This window comes from Cibotium barometz, chromosome 11 (assembly GCF_041138505.1).
Source record: "Cibotium barometz isolate CiBa-2024 chromosome 11, ASM4113850v1, whole genome shotgun sequence".
Classification (NCBI taxonomy): Eukaryota; Viridiplantae; Streptophyta; class Polypodiopsida; order Cyatheales; family Cibotiaceae; genus Cibotium; species Cibotium barometz.
Genome location: NC_141056.1, coordinates 56976634 through 57002257, shown reverse-complemented (window position 1 = coordinate 57002257; position 25624 = coordinate 56976634). Strand labels below are relative to the sequence as shown.

General features: G+C 40.1%; 2 protein-coding genes across 3 annotated transcripts; both read left to right on the top strand.

Moving 5' to 3' along the window:
* Positions 1 to 514: 514 nt before the first annotated feature.
* On the top strand, positions 515 to 2065 carry LOC147634370 (plasmodesmata-located protein 8-like). Its single transcript, XM_086805514.1, has 3 exons — positions 515 to 1327; positions 1653 to 1781; positions 1904 to 2065. The coding sequence occupies exons 1-3, from the start codon at positions 526 to 528 to the stop codon at positions 1924 to 1926; spliced, it is 954 nt and encodes a 317-aa protein (XP_086661640.1). The 5' UTR covers positions 515 to 525; the 3' UTR covers positions 1927 to 2065.
* Positions 2042 to 3809, top strand: LOC147634369 (putative LRR receptor-like serine/threonine-protein kinase At1g56130). Of its 2 annotated transcripts, none has more exons than XM_086805513.1 (5): positions 2042 to 2239; positions 2321 to 2531; positions 2641 to 2893; positions 3057 to 3207; positions 3305 to 3809. In XM_086805513.1, the coding sequence occupies exons 1-5, from the start codon at positions 2042 to 2044 to the stop codon at positions 3671 to 3673; spliced, it is 1182 nt and encodes a 393-aa protein (XP_086661639.1). In that variant the 3' UTR covers positions 3674 to 3809. The 2 variants fall into 2 exon arrangements, with proteins under 2 accessions (XP_086661639.1, XP_086661638.1); XM_086805512.1 differs by having other exon boundaries at positions 2321 to 2540.
* Positions 3810 to 25624: the final 21815 nt, after the last annotated feature.

The window sequence follows — 25624 nt, the reverse complement described above, 5'->3', positions numbered from 1 at the left end:
TGCCAAAAATTAGTTCATTCCTAAAAACCCAAAGCACCCACATACACAGATACTTAATGATACAGAAAATCAAATCAATCTCATCAGCTTTTCCAAAACCCAATCCCACCATTGCCCTCTCACTCCTAAGTTATCCTCCACCCACCTACCAATCTTCCCCTAGAACTCCCTCAAGGCACCCACCTACCAATCTTCCCCTAGAACTCCCTCAAGGCAGGACATTCTGAGAAGGCATGTCTCCCATCTTCTATGACTGCTTTGCACCTGGGACATATTCCTCTGAAGAACCTGAGGGTTTTTTTCAGTTCTTGCCACCCAGCCTTAGGGGGGTTTTTTGCTGCGCCAGCCTTCAAATTTCAGCGCTGGTTGTAAGCGGGCGTCTGAATTATTGTGTTCTGTAACATGCAGTAGTAGTTCTGTAGCTGAGAGCGACGCTAGGGGATCGCTACCATCATCTGCAATGCTAGCTACTGACTCGTGAGAATGTCTAATCTTCCAGCGCGAGCTTTTCTACGACGCCTGATCATGGCGTTTCTTATCTGCGGGGCGCCAATATTGATGATACCCATCGACGCCCAGCTCTATCTAGATGATTTTATATATGGCTTCTGCAACACGGCTACTTATGCGAGCAACAGCTCTTTTGCTCGAAACCTTGATACTCTCTTGAGCACCTTTCCACAGCAGGCGGAGTCATCGTTATACCACACCGCCACCATCAGCTCAACTGATTCCTCCTACATTAATGCCACCAACGTGTATGCCATGTACCAGTGCCGCGGCGACCTCTCCTTCTCCGACTGCGCCACATGCGTCTCTCAGATCATCAGCGTTGACTGGTGCCCTGCATCTGTCGGGACCAGAATCCAGCTCCGAGGTTGCTATTTTCGAATGGAGAGTTACAGCTTTACTCAAGACACTAGTGATGACACGGTGCATGTGCACTCAAACTGTTCTTCATCTCGAGACCGAGACTACATTTACCAACAGAATCTAGCCATTGCGCTGAACGCCACAGAAAGAGAGGCTCCTAATAGTCAGAGTGGCTTCGCCTCTAATAGCAGCGGTGACGTTAATGGGCACAACGGTACGTCTTCCAAGCTAGCCTATGCAATTGCGCAGTGCGTAGGCTATCTCAATGCGTCGAAGTGTGCCTCTTGCCTCTCCCAGGGTCTCTTGAGCCTCACCCAGGTCTGTAACAACTCTCTGTCTGGTGAGATGTACTACGTCGGCTGCTACTACCTCTTCGGCAGAACTCCCCTCACCCTCATACAGAGACCACCTGCACCAGCGCCTGCTCCGACGTTCCAGCAATTTCCCACCAACGGTAAATCATCTGCACCAGCGCCTGCTCCTACCTTCCAGCAATTTCCCACCAACTGTAAATCATCCGCTTTTGAGAGTACCCGATCAGGCCGTAATTTTAGCTGGCTAGAAAGAAAGATTTCTTCAAAAAAATATATATTAACTTTTGTTTAAGGAATAATTTAAAACACTTGAGGCCTGCTTTGACCCTTATCAGGATTTTTTTTTTTTACAATTTGATCTTTTAAGAGGGGTTCGTTTTGTTATGCATTATAATATATATATATATATATGTTTTTTTCCCAACTTTCAACCCTTTTCAAACAATAATACTTATGCTTTTCCAGATTCCAAGACAAAACGGAGGATTACGATTTCCGTATCTTTGTTGGGAGTTTTTTTTCTCTTGCTTTCAACTTTCGGTGCAGCCATCTTTGTGTACAGAAGAAAGAGAACCAACTGCAACCACGAGCCAGGTTGGCTCCTCCCATCTTAATCTCAGTATATATTGCTAGGCATAAGGAAGTTTCATTTAATAATTAGTGATGAAAACTCCATGACAACATTATCATTAATAGGGTTCATTTCTCGTTGGCAGCCATGCCTGACTTTGCATTTTGATCGTCAATTACTCGTAAATATTTCGAGGGTCGTGAGAGAATACGTGGCGTAAAACGTTTTCAAACAAACTTCACCTAAATTGCTTCCATCTCTCCATTTAGCACAGCTGGTCCTTATGATTGATACTTGTGTAATTATTGCAACGTCAATTTGTTTTGGTAAAATTATAGATCGTGGGTGCAACCAACTACCAGACGATCTTCAGGTACAGGGCCTCCCAACAAAGTTCTCCTTGAAGGCCTTGCGGAAGGCAACGAATGACTTTGACCCTATGAACAAATTAGGAGAGGGAGGTTTTGGTCCTGTCTTCAAGGTCCGTGTGTTTACAGCATTTCGAACAACCTTAAGATTAAGAATAATTATCACTCACGTCCAATCTGATTCGCTGTTCCAGGGAAATCTAGAGTGTGGAAGAGAAGTGGCAATCAAAATGCTATCTTCTGGAAGCCGTCAAGGGAAACGCGAATTCGTGAACGAGGTAGAGCTCATCACTAGTGTACAACACCGAAACTTGATCCAACTACTGGGATACTGCGTGAAAGGATCAAAAAGGCTTCTAGTTTATGAGTACCTTCCACATGGGAGCCTTGACTTCCTCTTATTTGGTAAAATCGGTACACCGCAATATTCCTTCTTCATCAACCTTTGCTTTTTTTGATTCGTTTATAAGTTCGGTACAGCTATTACATTTGTATTTTGTTAGTTATGGTGCAGATCATGCTATGGGAACGGATAATCATTCAGTTTTAGCATTAGATTGGCCCACTCGATTTGAAATAATCCTTGGCGTAGCAAGGGGCTTGTGTTACCTTCATGAAGATTTGCACGCGAGGATTGTACACAGAGATATTAAAGCTAGCAACATTCTGTTGGGCAGTAATATGAATCCCAAGATCTCGGATTTTGGATTGGCCAAGCTTTTTGGGGACGATGTCACCCATATTACCACAAGGATAGCAGGCACCATGTAAACTTTCACACGACTACATACTAACAGCTTAGTACGATTATGGAGCTTCTCACTGAACATTATTTATATATGTTTGATTCGACTTGTGACATTACATGCTTAACTTTTACTGACTTGGATTTTGTTTCATATTGCTTGATTGTACCTTTTGATGGGTCAGTGGATACCTTGCACCGGAGTATGCCATCAACGGGCAATTGACACAGAAAGCTGATGTTTACAGCTTTGGTCTAGTAGTGCTGGAAATTGTTAGCGGCAGAAGAGTCATAGACTATAGATTGCCATTAGAAAACCAACACTTGCTGGAATGGGTAAGTGCTGCTGTGACAACTTGCTCCATATATGAGGGCTTTGAAAGTGCAGGTTGATCGTCGTTTTTGAAAGGATCGATCTCTGTATAATTTGCAGGCATGGAGATTACGTGAACGGCAGCAGCAATTGCTCCTACTGGATTCAAGGGTCCCTAACACAATAGAAAACGGAGGTGAAGTAATGAAAGTAGTACATGTAGCTCTTTTGTGCACTCAAACCACGGCACAATTGAGGCCATCCATGTCACGAGTGTGCACGATGCTATGCGGTCAAACTGAGATCTTGGCACAACCTACCAAACCAACCCTCATTAGTTTGAATCCTAGTCCAGAGTCCGCAACAACAAAAGCAGCGTACCCAATATGGGAACTCGAGACCCCCTCCTCAAGGTGTGGCTCTAGTCATGGAAATCCAAGTGCCTCCCAGATAGACCCTCGACCCTCGTTAGAGGCATTTATACCTTAGGATGATGTATTACTGCATGATTGATTGAGACTGAGGTAGCTCCTAAGCAGTGGCAAAGGTCACCTTCTTGTATATATACAGTACCCACTTGGGTCGTGATAATATTAACAACCTAATTCGGTATTCTTTTTGCACACTTTGTATATGCCTTGTGCTCAGTCTAGTTTTCTCACATGATGTCACTTTGAGAGAAAGGCTATCACATTCTCCATCACTTATTTTTTTGAAGTAGGACTTTTTGAAGTTGCTTCAAAGTAAATCAAGCGACCAACCATCTTTTCAACGAGCTCTAAGCGACGTTCTTGTTGCAACTCTCGACGGTGTTTGTTCGACCTTCACGTCAACAAGTGGCTCCTCATGACCAGAAAGAGAGGAGTGAGCATCTCCTCTAAGCATTGAAGTAGATGTAGCAGCTGGTCTTAAGAGATAAGGGTTTGTAATGTGCAATGTGAATAATCCCCTCTTCACATAAACTTTGTGGAAGTCACTACATAGCAAGTGTAGCTAGTGTGCAAATGCCTAAGTGGAGGCATATTTGTTTTTTTGGTGGTATTGAAAACTACTTTACTCATAAAGATGAGGTGTCATCATCATGAACAACAAAGAATCAACACAGATATCAAGATAGACTTTCTTTTGCAACCGAGGTTAAGTTTCCCTTGTCGAGGCCAGTTCATCATAAGGGCATGCAACCCTGGCCACGACACAGCTAGGCTTTCGAGAAGGACCTTGAGAGAATCCATGTTTGAGTGGGTGGCATGTGTGACCAAAGTGTGAGATTAAGAGAGGACTAGGTGAGTCCTGTTATCAATTTAAGGGAGAGTGTTAAAAGATAAAGTGCAAAGAGAGAGCATGTGCATATTGAGAGTGTGTGTGTGTGTGTGTGTGTGTGTGTGTGTGTGCACGCGCGCGCTCGCACCATCATGAGAGCACAATATTATGTATGAATTTGAATGGTTTGGGTTAGCATGAGGTGTAAAAATTTGAGTGGTTTGATGACTAGGATGATAGGATAGGGTGTGACTAGGATAAAGTGATGTGAAGTATGTGGTCAAGTGAGTTATATGATGTAGAGTGAAGCCCTTGTGGCTATAAAGGTTGATGTACTTGTCTCATTTGAAAAAGATACTTTGAGTGATGATTGTGTTATTACCTTTTGAGTGTACCCATTAGTTATTAATCTTTGCTATAGAAGTCTCTTCATTTCCTTAATCTTCTTTGTATGACTAGATTTGATCCACCATATTATCTATTCTTAGATAAAGGACTCTTGCACCAATCAACTCTGTGCCATGCTTCCTTCTAGCCTATCTCTTTGCCTCACAAAACTTGATCCTTGTTCAACATCTATGATCAAAACTAGTTTGCGAGAAGCTTTCTAAGTTGACGACGCCACTAAACTTGTGAATATGTCCATATCATAAACGAAGTCGGAGAAAGAAAACATGGCATACATGTTGGTGGCATTAATGTAGGAGGGATCAGATGGACTCGTGGTGGCGGTATCGTATAACGAAGACTCCGCTTACTGTGGAAAGCTGCTTCACTGGAGTTTCAAGGTTTCGAGCAAAAGAGTTGTTGCTCCCATAATTAGTAGCCGTGTTGCAAAGGCCATATACAGCTTCATCGCGATGGGAAATCAGGCATGTTCACGAGCAACGCGCAGTCAATCAGTGATGGAACCGATTCCTTCCCTAGCGTAGTATCCCTAACTCAACTAGAAGACGAAATCCACCATGTTACCCCGGCCACCCCCGCCGGCATTCGAACCTTTCAAAGTGCATCAAAGCCCTTCAGACCTAAGAAGGCAAATAGGGCCACTATTTCAAAAATTTCTACACATAGATACACATATTTACTTGATTTAAGCTAGTTTATGGCTTTCAAATTAACGGTTGGGACAGGCCTTTAAATATCACGGAAGTCGTGATGGTGTCCTAAAAGAATGACACCAAAATATACTTATGGAAGTGACTATAGGGGCCATGGGCGCCTAGCAAAGCTCCAGGCTAGGCCTTTAACAAATATGACTTGTTATTTTTACAACCTTCAATATATAAAGTAAAATTTGAAAAAGGCGCATCATTATCCCTACTAAACACACATTTCAAAGAGTAACCCCACGAATCAAAATCCATCCATGGTGCCCCCCCATCACATTTCTAGAGTTGACATCTCTATATTATATAAAGGAAAAGTTGAACACAAAACTACCATGTGGCAACAATTTGGACGGTCAGGAAGAGAGGAGGAAGTTTGAGGAGGTTAGGGTACAATTTGAATTTAGAGGTTTGAAAAGACGTGTGAAGCACGGATATCAAGATAGACTTTTTTTTCCAACCAAGGTTAAGTTGCTCTTGTCAAAGCAAGTTCATATAAGGGTGTGCCACTCGGGCCAAGACACAGCCAAGCGTGAGAGAAAGACCTTGAAAGAGTCCATGTTTGAGTGGGTGGCATGTGTGACCAAGGTGTGAGATTTAGAGAGGACTAGGGGAGTCCTCTTATCACTTTAAAGGAGAGTGTTAAAAGATAAAGCGCCAAGAGAGACATGTGCATATTGAGTGTGTGTGTGTGTGTGTGCGCGCGCGCGCACGCGCGCTCGCACCATCATGATAGCACAATATTATGTATAAATTTGAATGGTTTGGGTTAGCATGAGGTGTAAAAATTTGAGTGGTTTGATGACTAGGATGATAGGATTAGGATAAAGTGATGTGAAGTATGTGGTCAAGTGGGTTATATAAGTGAAGATGTCGAGTGAAGCCCTTGTGGCTATAAAGGTTGATATACTTGTCTCATTTGAAAAAGATAATTTGAGTGATGATTGTGTTATTAGCTTGAGGGTACCCATTAGTTATTAATCTTTGCTATATTACTCTCTTCATTTCCTTAATCTTCTTTGTATGACAAGATTTGATCCACCATATTGTCCATTCTTAGATAAAGGACTCTTGCACCAATCAACTCTCTGCCATGCTTCCTTCTAGCCTAGCTCTTTGCCTCACAAAGTACTTTGAGGTCTTCAAGAAGCACTTAAGAAAAAACATCCATCTTGTACGAGCAACACCCGCAATGGCTACCTCATCCACCAAGTGGACTACAAAATGTAATTGGCTAGTGAGAATAGACATGCATGGAAAGACCCCCTTGATGGCACACACTACCTTCACAGCTATGAGATGTGCCCTATCAAGAAAAACAAGATCATCTCATTTAAACTTATGAATCTACAAGACAATCAACACATGCATATGAGCTTAGGGAAGCCAATATGATTGATTAGGCCAACAATTCACCTCACTACTTCACCTTATAACTTGTAGACGTTTGGTCTATATCATCATTTTTACATGCACACAATCAATGTGCTGTGTTTGGTCTAATTCTTTTTGTTAAAACTCTATATTCTATCATTTGTATTAACAAACTCTTATCAAAAGAACAAGTATACTCACATGTTATTGATGAAATAATATCTAATTAAACCCCGATCTAAATTTTAATCAAGAGAATGAGTGAATATAGAAAATATATATGGCTCTGAGTAATACAATGGCACTGACAATGGCACAAACTTGATCCTTGTTCAACATCTATGATCAAAACTAGTTTGCGAGAAGATTTCTATGTCGACAACGCCACTAAACTTGTGAATATGTCCATATCATAAACGAAGTCAGAGAAGGAGAACATGGCATGCACGTTGGTGGCATTAATGTAGGAGGAGGAATCAGATGGACTCGTGGTGGCGGTATTGTATAACGAAGACTCCGCTTACTATGGAAAGCTTCTTTAGAGAGTTTCAAGGTTTCGAGCAAAAGAGTTGTTGCTTTGCATAAGTAGCCGCGAATTGCAAAGGCCATCTACGGCTTCATCGCCATGGGAAATCGGGCATGTTCACGAGTAACGCACAGTGATGGAACCGATTCCGTCCCTAGCGTAGCATTAGGAGAAATGTGGACTCAATTTTGGACCCTATAAGAAGAGCCAACTCAGCTTAGAGAGAGAAAATAAAAAAGGTTTAAAACATATCCAAATTTGCGATTTGGCTCATTTTTTTACTATGATAATAGTAAGTTTAAATATATTAAAATATATATATTATTTCAATGAGGTTTCATCATGAGGTGGCATTCTTTGTTGGATGCACGTAAAACTTGTCAGAACCAAGATTTCACAGATTTGAGGTAGTTATGCATTTAATAGATTCGAGGAAAGATTTAATCATCATCTCGACCGTGGGGGTTTTCCTATTGAAATTATAAAAAAACGTCCTTATACTAATCAAGTTAATTCTTGTTTCAATTCTTTAATATGTTTGATGACAGAAAATACTAGCTTTGCAAATGAGAACATTAATCCAAATTTGGGGATTCCAATTAATCCACCTTCAACAACACATAGAGACACCAAATTCTCAGTAACATTAGTAGAAATGGTGTATGTAAAAGAACATATGATACTTACCATCTTCATGTGGACATACAATCTGAGTGTACGAGCCTTTAAAGAAATGAAATAAGAGATTTTTTTAATGTAAGGAGCAAAAAGAGCAAAGGAGGAATAATGGAGAGCGTCATTTGGACTTGTAGACCGATGGGTCAATGTATCCCAAGGATCCATTTACAAATGCACCACCTCCATTTTACAACATTACAAACCTACTACATTTCACAGGTGATGGTAGACAAGGTTTGCTGGGTTATGCCCAACACTTGGAAACAAAAGCGATGGTTGCAGAACAGCAGAGGGATTTTCTACAGATAGAGAACACTGAAATAAAAAAACTAAATGGGTTGTATGCAGAGAAGCTTATGGCAAACAAAGAAACAATTCAAGACTTGGAGAAAAAGATTGATGCTTTAAGGAGGAGAAAGGACACAGCACTAGGGCCACGTAAAAGAAGAAGGCAACTTTGCAACATAGAGAAAATGAAAGTTGGAAGTAGAGGGATGAAGAAGCGAGTGTACAGGCTGTAAGGTAATGTTAACTCTTGTTTCATATATATTTCTCTTTTTATATTAGGTTCTTTGTTTGAAACTAGACATAAGTAATCAGATTTGATGTTATTCTATTTTTAGATCTTTACTTCATCCAGAGTCCAAGGTACATTCCAAAGCTGGAGTGCATTATAGTCATTTGGTACCAAAAGAAATAGTGGAAGAGATGTTGTATCAAAAGAAGTTTCAAAAAATCAATGAGAAGCATGTGTCTTCTTTTATGAACAAGAACCAGCTCAATGCAACTAAGGTGCAAGCAATGCTGGATAAGACTGGCATCTCTCAGAAAGCATATAGTATATTGTTTAAGGCACTAGCAGAGAAATGTCAAAGTAAGAAGTAAAAGGTTTGTTACTTCCAAAACCAATGCAAATAAAGTCTGCACGCCAACATGTGAACTCAGAGGTGTTTAAGAATCTTGGTTCATCAATACATATTGAAGCAACATTCGTTGCTAAAGATAGAGAGGTACTCTTTAACCAGCACAACAATATTTTCTTTGATCTTGAAGCTTTGCAAAGGTACGGAGATCAGTTCTTTGAGATTAGTCAAGAAGAATGTGAAGGAGTTCTAAAATTTATTTTGAAATTGGACGAGTGAGATTTTAAAGAACAGAAAAATGGAGAGGGTTACTATCACTCTAATGAACAGGACCTTAGACACATCAATTACAAAAGATGATGCAAGATATTTCAGTGTTCAATCGGAGAATAACATATTGCCACTTGGATCTTTTGAGGTATCTTCTTTATCATTGAATATGATTGTGTATTATGTTGAAATAATTTAAACAAGAAACTTATATTAAACATGAGATTCTTCTTAATGACATAGGTGGATAAACAAGACTTCAAAATTTTACATTGGGTGTTTCATCAAACTACAATTCCATCATTGATTAGTGAGCAAAGAAATGGAAGGGCCCTTCATGTGCTTGGGTTTGGTGACTATAAAGTGGAATGGCACATGGCAGGTGATTAAAGACTCTAAAATGCATGTATAACATAAGCAAAGGTGCAAATGCAAAGAGTCCATGTCTATATTGCATGTCAAGTGCCAAGACTTTAGATCATGTACTATGGAACAAAGCTCCTAACAGGCATTTAAAAGATAAAGATTTCAAAGCAATGCTTGATATTCCTCTATCCAGAGTGCATATATGCAAATTGCATGCATTATGTAGAATTGTAGAGAAGCTGGTGCATTTGTATATATGCTTTGCATGGACGTTAAAGCCTAAAAAAGAATCTTTAAAAGCAATCAAAGAAATAGAAAAAGTGCTATCAGACATTGGCTTGCATGGGGGCATGTTAAAATTGAGGAGGATGACAAACGGTCACAAGGGAGGATGACAAACGGTCACAAGGGAGCAGCAAAGTACCAAAAAAACCCTCAATAGGTGGTGTGAAAGCTAAAAGTTTTTTGTCATACTACCTCAAATATTGTCGAGATAAAAACAAGAAAAAGATGTTTAATCGATGGAAAGATCTACATAATGCAGTCAAGGACATTGGAAATGAAGGTTCAATCCAAAATTGGAAGGCAGATGTGTGGATTTCACTTGACAAGATCTTTGCATTCATGGAGAAAAAGAGTTGGAGAAATAGTGAGATAAAATTATTTGAAAACATATTAGAGACTTGGAGGAAGGCATTCATTTCAGGATGGTGTGATCAATGTAACTCATTATATGGTAAGAACTTTAAAAACTGCTGCAATCTCAATACTGTGAGACCAACTTATACATACATCTGATATTTTTATGTTTTGTCATTGATTGCAGCATATACTATATAATCATACACCATATTTAGCAAAGACATATGGTTCATTATCAATATGGTCAACTCAAGGCATAGAGAAGTCACATTACAAGGCAAGAACATGTTACTTTAAGCACACTAGACATGGTGGAGGCAAGAATCAAGCCAATAGTCTTTTAGAATTACGTCAATGGAATTACAAGAAATTGATTCACAAAGCAAAACAAAAAGAGACATTCAAGTCCTCATCATTGACATGTGCAATACAATTGATTAATAAAGAAAAGAGACAATGTGCTTGGAATCAGTCAACTGCAAGAGAGCGCCATCAGTTGTGGCGTCGCCGCTCAAGAGTCAGGGTTGGGAGAAGGTGGTCTAGATGAGGTGGGCTTGATCTTCTTTAGTTGTCTTCCTTCTTCGTCTTCCTTTTCCTCTTCTTCCTCTTCATCTGCCGAGAGATCTATTTTTGGCATTTGCACCGTTGGAGGCAACATTTCCGACTGGCTTTTTCTTATCCTTATTAGATATCTTTTTCCATATGGATGCAATGTGTGTGGGTTCTCGCTACAATAGCATGCATTGTATATGACAGGTAGTAGGGGCATCTTAGTACTTGGCAACCATACCCCTGACTAAACACCTGCAGGTAGTAGGGGCATCTTAGTACTTGGCAACCATACCCCTGACTAAACACCTGCAGTGCAAACTGTTTCTCAACAAGCACCACCTTCTCAGCATTTAAAGGCACTTCGTGTCCACCACAAAACCTGGATAGTACTTTGAATGAAAATAAAGGGAATTTTGCATTGTCTTTTGAGAACTCCTTGTGAAATATCGTATTAAAATTGTAAAACCCTGGTACCAATGTTATATACAAAACCCTGGTACCATGTTATATGTTTTAATTGACACAAGTCCACGTAAATCAGATTCTTATAGTTTGAAAAATCTTTGGCTTTATTACCTATTGATTTTTATCACCCTCAAGCATAGATCTTGTCCACAAAGGGATCGAGGACTTACTGTCTTCATACACAACAGTAGGTGCCAAAAATTTACCCATATCTGCCAAAGCAAGACGGTCGACAATTACTGCAGCCTCCTCCTTAGAAGGCAATTGCGTTTCACATGTCCTAGCTTCATCAAACATCTTCTTTAATATCTCCTTGCCAAGTAGGTACTTGGAGTCCTGGACTATAGAATCAGCTACTAGTAGATAATTGTCAACTCCTTCGTCTATCTAGCCCATGTCTGCTTCACTAAAATTTGCTAAGGCAACCAAGCAATAGTCTTCACGAATATTGAAATGTTGCATAATGTCTGTTAATAATACATAATTAGTTTGGCTGCCATAGTAAAGCTGGGCAAGGAAGGTAGTGACAACTCCCCATGTTCATTCTCATTAGATTGACTGTCTTGCACAATGAAATAGGTGCTGCATCGAAGGGGATAAGGGATGCATTAGCTGCCACAAAGGTTTCCTTTTCGGCCTCTACCCTCCTCTGCTAGGTCTACAGCCACCTCTTCCTCAACCCCATCATCCTTGATTGGCACTTGAGTGCTTGCCAAAGTCACTGTCTCGGGCTTAAAAAAAAAAAGAAGATGCAGAAAACAAAGAAAACCATAACTAAATTGGAGCAAGCGACACTTCTTAAATTGAGTGTATTTCTCCTCTACTCTATTGCTGCAGCTGTGCTGGGAATCTTTTCAAGAAAACAGCTAAGGCTCCTCTTCATGACTTTGTCTGTTGCAAAATCAAATGGATGAACATATCGTTCAAAAATCGGACATAACGATATTGGCAGAAACAGTGTCTTCATACTCCTGCTCACGGTCACCGAGAACAATCCTACAAGAATTAATGACGTTCTCAAGAGAAAGTGCCTTGTTGAATATTGAAGACAACTCATGCAAACACTCGTGGGCTTGTGCATTGTACAAGAACATAAACAACTTTTTTACATGACTCCCTAGCCGCGTCATCCGATTCGTAGACAATGTCCAACTCTTTCGAAGACATGCCTAAAAAAAATATTTCACTCAATTAAAACATGCATGGTCTAGTGATAAGGATATGTGGATATACACATGCAAGCCCCCTATCGCTTGGTACTAGCACCAAAAAAAGAGGGGTCACTACCAAGCAGTAGAGGGCTCATGCGGAATTCACGAGCCCATCACCGCTTGTTGGTACTAACCCCTAAATTTAAAGAGACTTAAAGGTGTCAATAAGTTTTTTTTTGAGATGAAGCCTTTATATATTAAATAAAAAACATACAAGCGAAATATTTTGTATTTTAGTTGTATTTTGTAAGCTGAAATAGTCTGTCTTCCAGGCCTGAAAATTGATGGCCTGCCTAACCTTCAACGTGAAAGCCTAAAAACTTACTTGGCCTCCTTCATAAAGTTATAGAAAACATATGAAGGTTTTTGCTTTAGTGGAGGGGGGCTCAAACCGGCTCGCCCCCCCACCTCATCGTGTGTGTGTGTGTGTGTGTGTGTGTGTGTGTGTGTGTGTGTGTGTGTGTGTGTGTTCTTGAGAGAGAGAGAGAGAGAGAGATGGGCATACCTGCAGAAAAAATTGAAAGCTTCAGTTTTCCAAGATGAAGGGGCCGATGGCGTTGGCGATGCAGAGGGGTGTCTCAGCTTATCAAAGAGCCGGTTAGCTTTGAGGATTTCGTATTAGACTTAAACCTAGAATTATTTTAGCTTGCAAAGAAAATTTTTGACATAGGGTAAAGTTCTAAAAATGTATGTCCCAAATTGCTTAATTTGCTAGTTTGAGAAGAGTCCAATGGGAATTTGGGTATGTTTCTCAAAAGTATTTTCCCCGAACACTGCTCCCAAGGGAGATTTGGGACGTTATCAACTCATACCACTCGTACGGACATTTAAAAGGTCGAACGCCTCAATATGGTATGTACTATGTGCTCACTCCTCTCCTTTCTTGCATGTGTTTATTTTTTTCACCTTTGAGTCTCTAAAAAAATAGTAAGAGCCAAACGCCATCGCTGCTGCATCCATCGTCCCCTCCGAGTCTCCAACTACATCAGCCTCCTCAAGGACCCCCAAACTGAGCCAAACGCCATCGGCCTCTACATCCATTGCAGGTATTTCAGAGTTCTTTCAGACCCTCTATTGACATTTTGCTATGTATTTTATGAATGTTGATAATAGTGTCGAGGGATATCGCATATCGATGTGCATATCGCTTGGTTCCGACCTATGGGTTTTTGTCTATGCATATCTATTTTATGAATGTTGATAATAGTGTCGAGGGATATCACATATCGATGTGCATATCGCTTGGTTCTGACCTATGGGTTTTTGTCTATGCATATCGATGTGCATATCGCTTGGTTCCGACCTATGGGTTTTTGTCTATGCATAAAGCTTCGTTCCGACCCCATTGTCATAATGTTTTTTGTGGTGTCAGTACCAAGCGTTTGGAAGCCCTCTGGAGTCCTGTTTGTTTTATATCGCTTGGTGGCAACCCCATTGTCATAATGTTTTTCATGGGGTCAGTACCAAGCGATTCAAAGACCTCTGGAATCCTGTCTACTTTATATCGCTTGGTACAGATCCCACTATGATAATGTTGGTCATCATGGGGTTAGTAACAAGCAATTCTAAGCCCTCTGGACTCCTATTTGTTTCATATCGCTTGGTTACAACCCCATTGTCTATCATGTTTTCCATGGGGTCAGTACGAAAAGCGATTTGAAGCCCTCTAGAGTCCTGTTTGTTTTATTGTCATAATGTTTTTCATGGGGTCAGTACCAAAAGCGATTTGAAGCCCTCTGGAGTCCTGTTTGTTTTATTGTCATAATGTTTTTCATGGGGTCAGTACCAAGCAATTCAAAGGCCTCCGGAATCTTGTCTGCTTTATATCGCTTGGTTTTGACGCCACTATCATATTGTTTATCGTGGGGTAAGTACCAAGCAATTCGAAGCCCTCTAGAGTCATGTTTGCTTTATATCGCTTGGTGGCGACCATTGTCATAATGTTTTTCATGGGGTCAGTACCAAGAGATTCAAAGGCCTCCGGAATCTTGTCTACTTTATATCGCTTGGTACCGAACCCATTGTCATAATGTTTTTCGTGGGGTCAGTACCAAGCGATTCGAAAGCCCTCTGGACTTTTGTTTGTTTCATATCGCTTGGTGGTGACCCCATTGTCATAATGTTTTCCATTAGGAACTCAATGGAGTCTTTTTGGGCCCTTTAATTTGCCATGAGATTATGGAAACGTTTAACTTTTTGACAAATAGGAGCCCGCCATGTAAGCAAAAACCAATGGTTTGTAAGAGAGGTGTAAGAGTGGTCAAAGGGTGCACTTTTTTCCCCAAAAAGGGGAGGGGGCAATTTTACAATTTTCGGACCTCCATAATTTCTACATACAAGCTCCGATTTGAGCGGAGGTTACAGATCCGTGATCTACGCATCAAGAGCTTTCCATAGATATGTTACATGATATGGTTTTATCCGCTAGATTTTAAATTCCATTTTCCTCCCAAAATTCAAATTCGAATAAAGTAGCCGTTTTGAAGCTTCAAATTAGAAAACGTTTCTTCTTAAGAGAAAAGGTTTGACTTCCTTAAACTGCCAAATAAAAGGGCCCAAGAAGACTCCATTGAGTTCCTAATGCATGGGGTCAGTACCGAGCGATTCAAAGGCCTCCAGAATCTTGTTTGCTTTATATCGCTTGGTATCGACCCCACTGTGATAACGTTGGTCATGGGGTCAGTACCACGTGTACAATGTGCTCTGGAATCCTATTTGTGTTATATCGCTTGGTACTGACTTTTTTAAATGCGTTTCTCATCACGCTTTGTTTATTTGTTTAGATGGCTCGTACCAAGGCAATTGCCCAGAGGCTTGAAAGACCTACCGAGTCACTACAGGCGCAAGGCAGAACAAGGAGGTATCAAGCTCATAGGGAAGTTTTGTAGGAGCTTCGTCGCATTGAGTTACACATGCAGCCTACGATATCCAGGCTCCCTTTCCAAAGGATTGTGCATGAAATTTGTGAGCAATGGAGTATTGGCATGCAATGGTAGGCATCTTCATTATTATGTCTTCAAGAAATCACTGATGGACTCGATCATCGAGTTTTTTGAAGCTCCCGTGCTCCTCATGACAGGGACACCCGTTTGCAAAGTAGGTTAACACTAGAACACCCCAGTGATGATGCCCCTCAAGCAGAACCTCACACACAGCTAGAATCGGAGGCACAACCACAACTAGAGGACCAAACACAACCAGAGGCTACTGCAGCAGCATAGCAATAGCCCTCTGCTAAACTTCAATTTGTTGCAGAAGAAGAAGATGAAGATAGGATAGAGAGGGAATTAAATCTAGTTGAAGTAGAGAATATCAAAGAATTGAGAGTTTTGGAGGCTACTGCGCTGGTTAGATTGGCATTTTCACTTCGGGGCAAAAGACTTGTCAGGCCTCTGGATGGATACGATTTACCTGTTTTGATGAATGACGCAATGGAAATCACAGATAACATTGTGAATATTTTACTATGGTATGTATAGTATATATAACGCATGATGTATATAGTATGATGCATGACTTAGTTGTAAGTACCAGTGGACTAATTCTTTATTCTTTTCATTGTTGCCTTTAGGTATTGTATATTACTACTACTAGAAGAGGTCCAAAACTGTACATATAATGTGGATCCTCTCATTTATGCGGCATTACAAAATGATAGCTCATCATTTTTGAGTCTTATGTCCTGGTTTGAACCAGTGAACCTAGATTTGGCAAGACTTATTTTCACGGCTTACCATGAAGAGTGAGTCTCATGTTAAGTTTTAAATTAACATCAAATATTTGGTAATCTATATGTGTTTTCTTTAACAACACCTAAGTCCTCTTTGTGTTTTTTCAGTTGACACTGGAGTTTGCTTTTGTACGACATTGAGCAAAACACGTGTTATTTTACAAACTCTGTTCAACAATATCATGGCCGCATTAGAGAGTAAGTCCCTATTGACATTTCCCTCTTCCACAACCATGTAGATTTATATAAGCAGGATAAGGTGATGCTTGTTTTTTTGGCCTCTCAAATGTGCTCAAAAATTTGTATATGTGGAACGTCTCTTAATGAGACCGAACCTTGTACAAAACATGACATATCATAGGATAAGGGTGCTGGTCCAGCCCGAAGATGTCAGTTGTTGTGGATGAAGGACAACCCTCAACGCCTACCTTTTAATAAAGAAATTTTTTTATATTCCTGATGTAAGTGATGTTTGTTAACTGATGTCTGTAACAACGTAGGCTTTCATAATCTAATGTAGCTATAATGTCCCTAACAAAGCTTTTCTCTATGTATAGGAAATAATTCTGAACAAATACGCTCCCTTGCACGTAAAATAGTTCAGGACCAAAGCTGTACAAAGAATTATTTTGGTTGTCCACATGATCATGCAGAAGAAGAGATCAGGAGGGCAGACAAATTTGCAAGGGAAGTTGCAGAGAGAGTACGTCAGCGTGACGAGGAGCGGCAAAGACAATTCAAAGCACATATGGCTACCCTCAATGATTATGACAAGCTCCAAGCTGAGGTGGATGAATGGGTGGAATCCAGGAGGCAGGTCGAGAATGCAAGCGGAGAGGGGAAGAGAAGAAAGACTATGGGAAGAAATGGAAAGATTGCAAGAGGACCAAAATCAAAGGCCGTCTCAGTCCCAAGCATACTCGAGTTCTCAATCACGGCGTCGCTTCCGTGCCCCAGAGTCTTCTTATCAACGTCAGCATCATTAGACTTTTATTTACATTTGTAACATTAACATTAATTTTGTAAGAGACCTGACATTGTTTTGTAACAAAAAAAATCTTTCATATATTAAATTTCTTTTGGAGTTACAACGTTTTGATTGTCATCATTCAACTACTAATCAAGTGAATAGTATGAGAGACAGATTCTTTGCAGAAAGTCATTTTCTCTTTTCACCTTGGCACCTGTAAAAGAAGGGTTTTATTAGTGGTATCTTATATAATGTTCTACACAGCATACTAAATGGTGAATGTAAATATAAATGGTTTACCTTTTTAGTATCCATTATAAATGTATAATCTTTTGGCAATTTTTCAATCTCCTCGTATGTAAGGTCTTCTCTAAATTGAGAAAGAGATGTTTTTAGATAGTGTGTTCAGCATTATAAGCAATTACCCTTCCAAATATATCTCCATTACTAGAGGCATATTCTCAGGATCTGACTCCAAATATTGATCTAATGGAATAAGGTTGTCATTAACATAATGATATCTGGTGTAGTGAAAAGTTGCAACAATGAAGTTTTGAGAGCCAATAATCTACTTGCAAACTATTGACTTCTTCTCCAAAATAGAAATGATGCCTTCTCTCTTTCTCCTGTCCCAACCATTGTCCAATAAGTCCAGTGCCTTACTTGACTTGTAGATAAACATTGTTGAAATCCCAATTTTGATTTACCACTCTCTAGAATTTTTTTATCTCAATAGGCAAAACAAGGAAAAATGATATTTTCTTGTATTTAGAATCATAGAATGATTACAAGGGATTGAAGTAGAGGCTTATTTCATATTCAGGCAGCTGAGAAGGAATCTTACAAGATATAAAACAAACAGGACTCCAGAGGGCTTTGAATCGCTTGGTATACTGACCCCACAAAAAACATTATGACAATGGGGTTGGAACCAAGCGATATGAAACAAACAAGAGTCCAGAGGGCTTAGAATTGCTTGTTTTACTGACCCCATGACCAACGTTATCATCACAGTGGGATTGGTACCAAGTGATATAAAGTAGACAGGATTTCAGAGGCCTTTCATTAGGAACTCAATGGAGTCTTTTTGGGCCGTTTAATTTGCCATGAGGTTATGCAAACGTTTAAATTTTTGACAAATAGGAGCCCGCCATGTAAGCAAAAACCATGGGTGATTAAGAGAGGTGTAAGAGTGGTCAAAGGGTGCACTTTTCCCCCCAAAAAGGGGGGGGGGGGATTTTACAATTTTCGGACCTCCATAACTTCTACATACAAGCTCCGATTTGAGCGGAGATTACAGATCTGTGATCTACGCATCAAGAGCTTTCCATAGAGATGTTACATGATACGGTTTTATCCGCTAGATTTTAAATTCCATTTTTCCCCCAAAATTCAAATTCGAATAAAGTAGCCGTTTTGAAGCTTCAAATTAGAAAACGTTTCTTCTTAAGAGAAAAGGTTTGACTCCCTTAAACTGCCAAATAAAAGGGCCCAAGAAGACTCCATTGAGGTCCTAATGGAATCGCTTGGTATACTGACCCCATGAAAAACATTATGACAATGGGGTTGCCACCAAGCGATATAAAACAAACAGGACTCCAGAGGGCTTCGAATCGCTTGGTACTAACACCATGAAAAACATTATGACAATGGGTTTGGAACCAAGCGATATGCACATCAATATGCGATATCCCTCGACACTATTATCAACATTCACAAAACAGACAACAAAACGTTAATAGAGGAAAGAACTTTGAAATACCTGCAATGGATATAGAGGCCGATGGCATTGGGCTCAGTTTGGGGGTCATTGAGGAGGCTGATGTAATTGGAGACTCGGAGGACAATGGATGTAGCAGGGATGGCATTTGGCTCTTTCTATTTTTTCAGAGACTCAGAGGTGAAAAAAATAAACACATGCAAGAAAGGAGAGGAGTGAGCACATAGTACATACCATATTGATGTGTCCGACCTTTTAAATGTCCGCACGAGTGGTATGAGTTGATAACGTCCCAAATCTCCCTTGGGAGGAGCAGTGTTCGGGGAAAATATTTTTGAGAAACGTACCCAAATTCCCATGGACTCTTCTCAAACCAGCAAATTAAGCAATTTGGGACATACATTTTTTGAACTTTTTACTATTTCAAAAAATTTCTTTACAAGCTAAAATCCTTCTAGGTTTAAGTCTAATACGAAGTCCTCAAAGCTAACCGGCTCTATGATAAACTGAGACACCCCTTTGCATCGCCAACACCATTTCCCCTTCGTCTTGGAAAACTGAAGCTTTCAATGTTTTCTGCAGGTATGCCCATCTCTCTCTCTCTCTCTCTCTCTCTCTCTCTCTCTCTCTCTCTCCTTGTAAGATTCCTCCTCAGCCTAAATATCAATTAAACCTCTACTTCAATCCCTTCTAATCATTCTATGTTTCTTCTAAATATAAGAAAATATCATTTTTCCTTATTTTGCCTAGTGAGATAAAAAAATTCTAGAGAGTGGTAAATTAAAATTCGGATACTTTTAGATAAATAAATTCTTCAAATATCAAAAAAATGTTTTCTTGAAAGAGAAAATCAAGATAGATTTTCCAAGGTGCAATTGGAATTAATTAAAATTAATTCAGAAGACCTTAGCCTAAGGGTTTAGATTTTTGAGATTTTTTGATTATGGTCCAATTAAGGTTCCTATGGACCAATAAGATTAATCCAAGTGTTGGAACAAGATAAATTAAAAGAATAAAAGAAAATACCCAAAAATGAGTAAATGCCCACATAAGATGAAGAGTTGACCAAGTACTAGGTCTATTAGTTAAAAATTATAGTGTATTAATAAAAATGAGATATTTTAGAGTAATCATTCATTTTTGACACATGTGTAGGGAAAAGGGAGACCTTCAAGGAGGCACCTATTTCATATGCTTGGATGAGTTTAAAACTCAAAAATAATAGGATATTTTTATCTCTCCTCTCTCCTAAATCAAACCAAATCAAAAAGGTAGCCAAAACTAGTCCAAAACTTGTCCAAATTCAGCCAAACTGAAGCTGGAAAATTCTAGAACTTAGTTGGACTCAATTAGTGGCCTCCCTCTCCTATAAATAAACCCTCATTCTTGAGAGGGAGGAGATCAGAGAGGGAGAGACACCTACAGAGACAGATTACAGACTTCTTTCGACCAGAGATTGAGCAGTCAGGCTAGCAGGCATTGCAGCTAGCCCCAGAGTATATAGCTGCACCAGAGGTACACTGAGGTACACTGATTGATCGGGCTATTGTTGAAATAACGGTAGAGGGAGAGGAGACACACACATACAGGAGCAAACCCTATTATATATTGCAAACCCTAACCATAGAGGGAAGCCATCTCCCTTCTCATACAATGCATAAAGCTATAATCCATAATACACACAACACACTATGAGTTTTGTCCACACTCTACTAACCCTAGCTAATGTCCACACACTATGACCAACTGGACACGCGGTCATTTATGTCTCACACATGTTCCTACCTAACATGCGAGCACATAGCATAGCTGGCTCACACTGACATCGAGCTTGAATCTCAACAGCCCCTCTCAAGCTCATGATGTACTGCCATAGATGAAGATGATCTTGGGATATCAAAGCTCTCAACACTCTCCCTCAAGCTCATCCCATGTACTCCAACATAGTACGGAAGTACTCAAACTTCTCCCTGCTAAGTGGTTTTGTAAAGATGTCTGCCACCTGCTCGTTAGTCTTCACATACTGTAGATCAACTGTACCATCAACCAAGCACCTTCTCTCTGACAACATGATAATGGACCTCTATGTGTTTGGTCCTCGCATGAAATACTGGATTCTTGGCCAACTGTATACTGCTCATGTTGTCATAATGAATGACAACTTTGCCATCAATAGGCTCACCCAAATCTGCCATAATCAGTCCGCAACTTCACATTTTGCTCCAAAGGTGTACTCATAGGCTTACACCTTGTCATGCCATATTTTGCCAACATATCCAATGCATATTGGCGTTGCATTAACCATGTACCTACATGATCTTTGATCACTTCAATTCCAAGAAAGTATCTCAACTCACCAAGGACTTTCATGTCAAATTGCCCACTCAAAGCTTTCTTGACATACATCACATCTGCACCATGATCACCTATGATAATCAAGTCATCCACATAGATAACGAGTAAAACAATCCCATGTTCTGTCTTCTTCACATAGAGTGAAGAATCTGCTGTAGAAATTTGAAAACCAAGAGAGATAAGATATCTGCTCATCTTATCACTCCAAGCACGAGGTGCTTGTTTCAAACCATATAGTGCCTTTTTCAATCTGCATACATGAGTGGGATATCTTGGGTGTACATAACCTTCTGGCTGTGCCATATACACTTCCTCTTGGAGATCTCCATTTAGAAATGCATTTTTGACATCCATTTGATGCATTTCCCAACCATTAGCTGCAGCCATAGCAATGACTGCTCTTACTATTCCCATCTTAGCCACTGGACTGAATGTTTCATCATAGTCCAGACCTTGGGTTTGTGCATAACCTTTTGTTACCAATCTTGCTTTATGTCTCTCAATGGAACCATCAGATTTACACTTCACTTTGTAAACCCATTTACAGCCAATAACATTCTTGTCCTTTGGTAATGCAACCAAATCCCATGTATCATTATGAACCAATGCGTCCATACATCCATTGCTTTCTCCCATACATGCTTTTTCCAATAGCTTCTGTATAGCATGTAGGTTCCACATGCTTTACCATAGATGTCATATATGCATAGTGCATAGCAAAATCTGGATATGTCAACCTATCAACAGGATATCTGACTCTCTAGGATCTCTGCAATGCATGCGGGTCACTCTGTACACCTGTAACTCTAGCATGTGGTGGCACATATCTATCCTGCCTAGCACCAGGTGTGCGTAAAATAGGTATGCCAAGCTCCTCATCCAGCCTTAAACGTCCTAACCATGGACGTACACTGCTACTCTCAGCCTTAAACGTCCTGACCATGGACGTACACTGCTACTCTCAGCCTACGCTACTACTGGAGTGGCCCAGACATAGTAGTAGAACTAGAACTTGCTTGTGGCAAGTTCACATGCACATCAGCATCAAGTGACTCAATGACATCCTCATCTTTTGCTTTGTACCAACTAGCAAGCTCATCAAACACCTCATCTCGTGAGATGACCACTTGTCTAGTTTGTGGATTGTAACATTTGTATGCCTTTCGATCCTGTGCATATCCAACAAATACACATTTCTCTGCCTTAGGATCCAACTTCCTTCTTCTTTCATCAGGCACATGTACATAAGCTATGCATCCAAAAACTTTGAGGTGTCCAATGTCTGGCCTATAACCTGTAAGCCGCATCTCTGGCGTACTTCCATGAATGGCTACTGTAGGTGTTTTGTTCAGTATATACACTGCAGTAGCACATGCTTCTACCCAATAATAATCTGGCATGCTCTTTTCATTGAGCATCGCCCTAGCCACTTCACATATGACTCTATTCTTTCTCTCAGCCACACCATTCTGCTGAGGTGTATACCTGCAAGTCAATTGTCTTCTTATTCCATGCTTCCTCAAGAAATGGTCAAAAGCTTTTGAGGTGTATTCACCACCTCCATCTGTCCTCAAACATTTAATCCAACAGCCATATTGCTTTTCTGCAAAAGCTTTGAAATCCATGAACTTTTCCAACACTTCACTTTTCTCTCTGAGAAAGTATATCCATGTCATCCTGCTGAAATCATCTATGAATGTTACATAGTATAAACTGCCTTTGATAGATGGGTTTTGTGCAGGACCCCATACATCACTGTGTACTATCTCAAGTGGCCTGCTACTCATATTTCCTTCTCTAGGAAACCGCAACCTTGCCTTCTTTCCAAACTGACAGGCTTCACAAACATGCATATTCCCATCATACTTGAATCTAGGCAATCCACTGACAATGCCTCTTGTCTGCATGTTCTTTAACCTTTGTATATTGACATGTCCAATCCTCTTATGCCACATATCAATGTCATGTACCACATTTTTGCTTTTAGAGAACATGGCTGATTTTAGCTCAGGAATTCCAGCATCCAGTTTAAACAACCTGCCTTCTTTCTTACCTTCAGCAATAACTCTACATCCATGTTTGAAGTCCTCAACGAAGCAACCATGCTCGTTGAAACGAACCTGTAATCCCTGTTCCACCATTTGACCAACTGAGGCCAAGCTTTTTGTGATAGAAGGCACATAAAATACATCTGACATAGATTTTGTTTGACCATTGTGCATGACCAATGGTACACTTCCAACATGTGTAATGGCATGCTGAGTATCATCTCCTGTTTCCACATAGCCTTTCAAATCCATAGGATTCATATGCTCAAACCATTCACCATGACATGTCATATGGTTTGATGCTCCAGAGTCCATATACCATGTATCATCATTCTCAGCATTTGTCATCATCGATCCCACAACATGTTTCATGGCAAACACGTGATTTGCTGTGCTATCATTATTACTTGATGCATAATTTCCACCACCATGTTGTGCATAATTTCCACCATAATGACCACCACGTTGTGCATAATTTCCACCATAATGACCACCACGTTGTGCTCTACCCCCTCTCAAATCATTCTGTTTGCGAAAACAATCTCTTGCCATATGACCAAATTTCCCACAATAATGGCATTCCACATCTTGCATAGATGTTTGTTGGCCTTGCCAACATCCTCTACCACCACGGGGGTTACCTCTACCTCTCTGAGGTGTATATCCACAACCACCTCTAGCACCATATGTGGGCTGAAAATTCTGTTGTGGTGACCTGTCCTGCCATCCACGACCATTACCACCACGGCCACGTGATGTGAATCTCCCCCTGCCTCTAAAACCTCTCTGCGAATAGAAAGCCTGATTTCTGCCATTATCATCATGGCTAGTAGATGCATCCAAAAATGAATCACTGAGTTTGATTTCCTCAACAAGTAAGAGTGAAACCAACTCATCAAAGTCTGGTAAACTTGATCTCCTCACTGAGATAGATGTATCAAAAGATTTATATTCCTTTGCCAAGACCACGCAAGGTAATATCATCATCAGACATGGGGGCATTTATTGTTGCCAATGCATCTGCAAACTTCTTTATTTCTTGCACATAATCATGTATGCTCCTTCTATTCCACTTCACATTATGTATTTGTTGTCACAATTGAGACTTGCGAGCACTCGTGTCTGTATCAAACATCTTTACCAAAGTATCCCATGCGTCTTTGGGATTCTCAGCATCCTGTATGTGTATGAGCATAGCATCCGAAATACATATAGACAGATAATGCAGCACTTTGAATGCTCTTTCTGACCATTGCTTATGAGCAATAACCTGCTCTGCTGTGTAGGTTGTCGAGGTAGCTCTCAAGCTCTGGCTTAGCACCTGTAATGAGATTCCAAAAACCTTTTCCTTTCAAGAAACTCTTGATCCTGTACTTCCATGCCTGGAAGTTCTTCCCATCCAGCTTTTCACTAACAATCTGTACTAGATTATCCGACATATTTGCTCAATGCAAAACACCTTCCGCACAATTCCAAATCTATAAATGAGACTTCCTCAGCTCAACCACACTCCAATGAATGTTCTAGATACTCCAAAGTAGCCAACAATCTTCAAATTTGATGTACAAAATCAACCTGTATGCATCCAAAATCAACTGACTCACGCAGTCCGAGATACCTTGCTTTGATGCGCTTTCAAAGGCTCCAAATCACAATGTAGTGGTGCAATCAAGTATGGACAACTTGCATTGACCCTAAACAATCTCAATGTTGAATATCAACACCATCTGACATGTGTACATATCAATTTTTGAAAACTCCTTTCTCTGTTTTGGGAAAAACCAGAAAAACTAGAAAAACCAGTAGTAATTTGGCTCTAATTTCTTCAATCTTTGTCCAAATTGAGCAACTAGGCATTCATTAGCTTAGCAATGATGTCCACTAACTCCATGTAAGAGGAATTTGTCCAATTGTTTAAGACCAAATATTAATTGCTCAATTAAAATTGCTCTGTTTCTCTACAACCAGTAGACAGGCTTTTTAATCAGCTCATGCCCAGCTCAATTAAGCATAATTGATCAAACCAACCATGTAGCCCTCTTCTCCAATGTGTATAGCAACCAATTGCTAAAGCAATTGTGAAATATATCAAGCAACCAAGTAGAATTTGATCCTCCACCTGTCAAATACTATGGAAAAAGCTCTGTTTCTACAGTCCAGTCAGCGCCGCCTGCATTTGAGGGATTTGGGAGTGATTTAATTGTTAATTGATGAGGTATTCAAGTCCCCAACACACTTGGGTATGTGTGCAACCAGTCAATGCTTGGATTTTTGCCAAAAACATGCTCCAAATGCATCAAT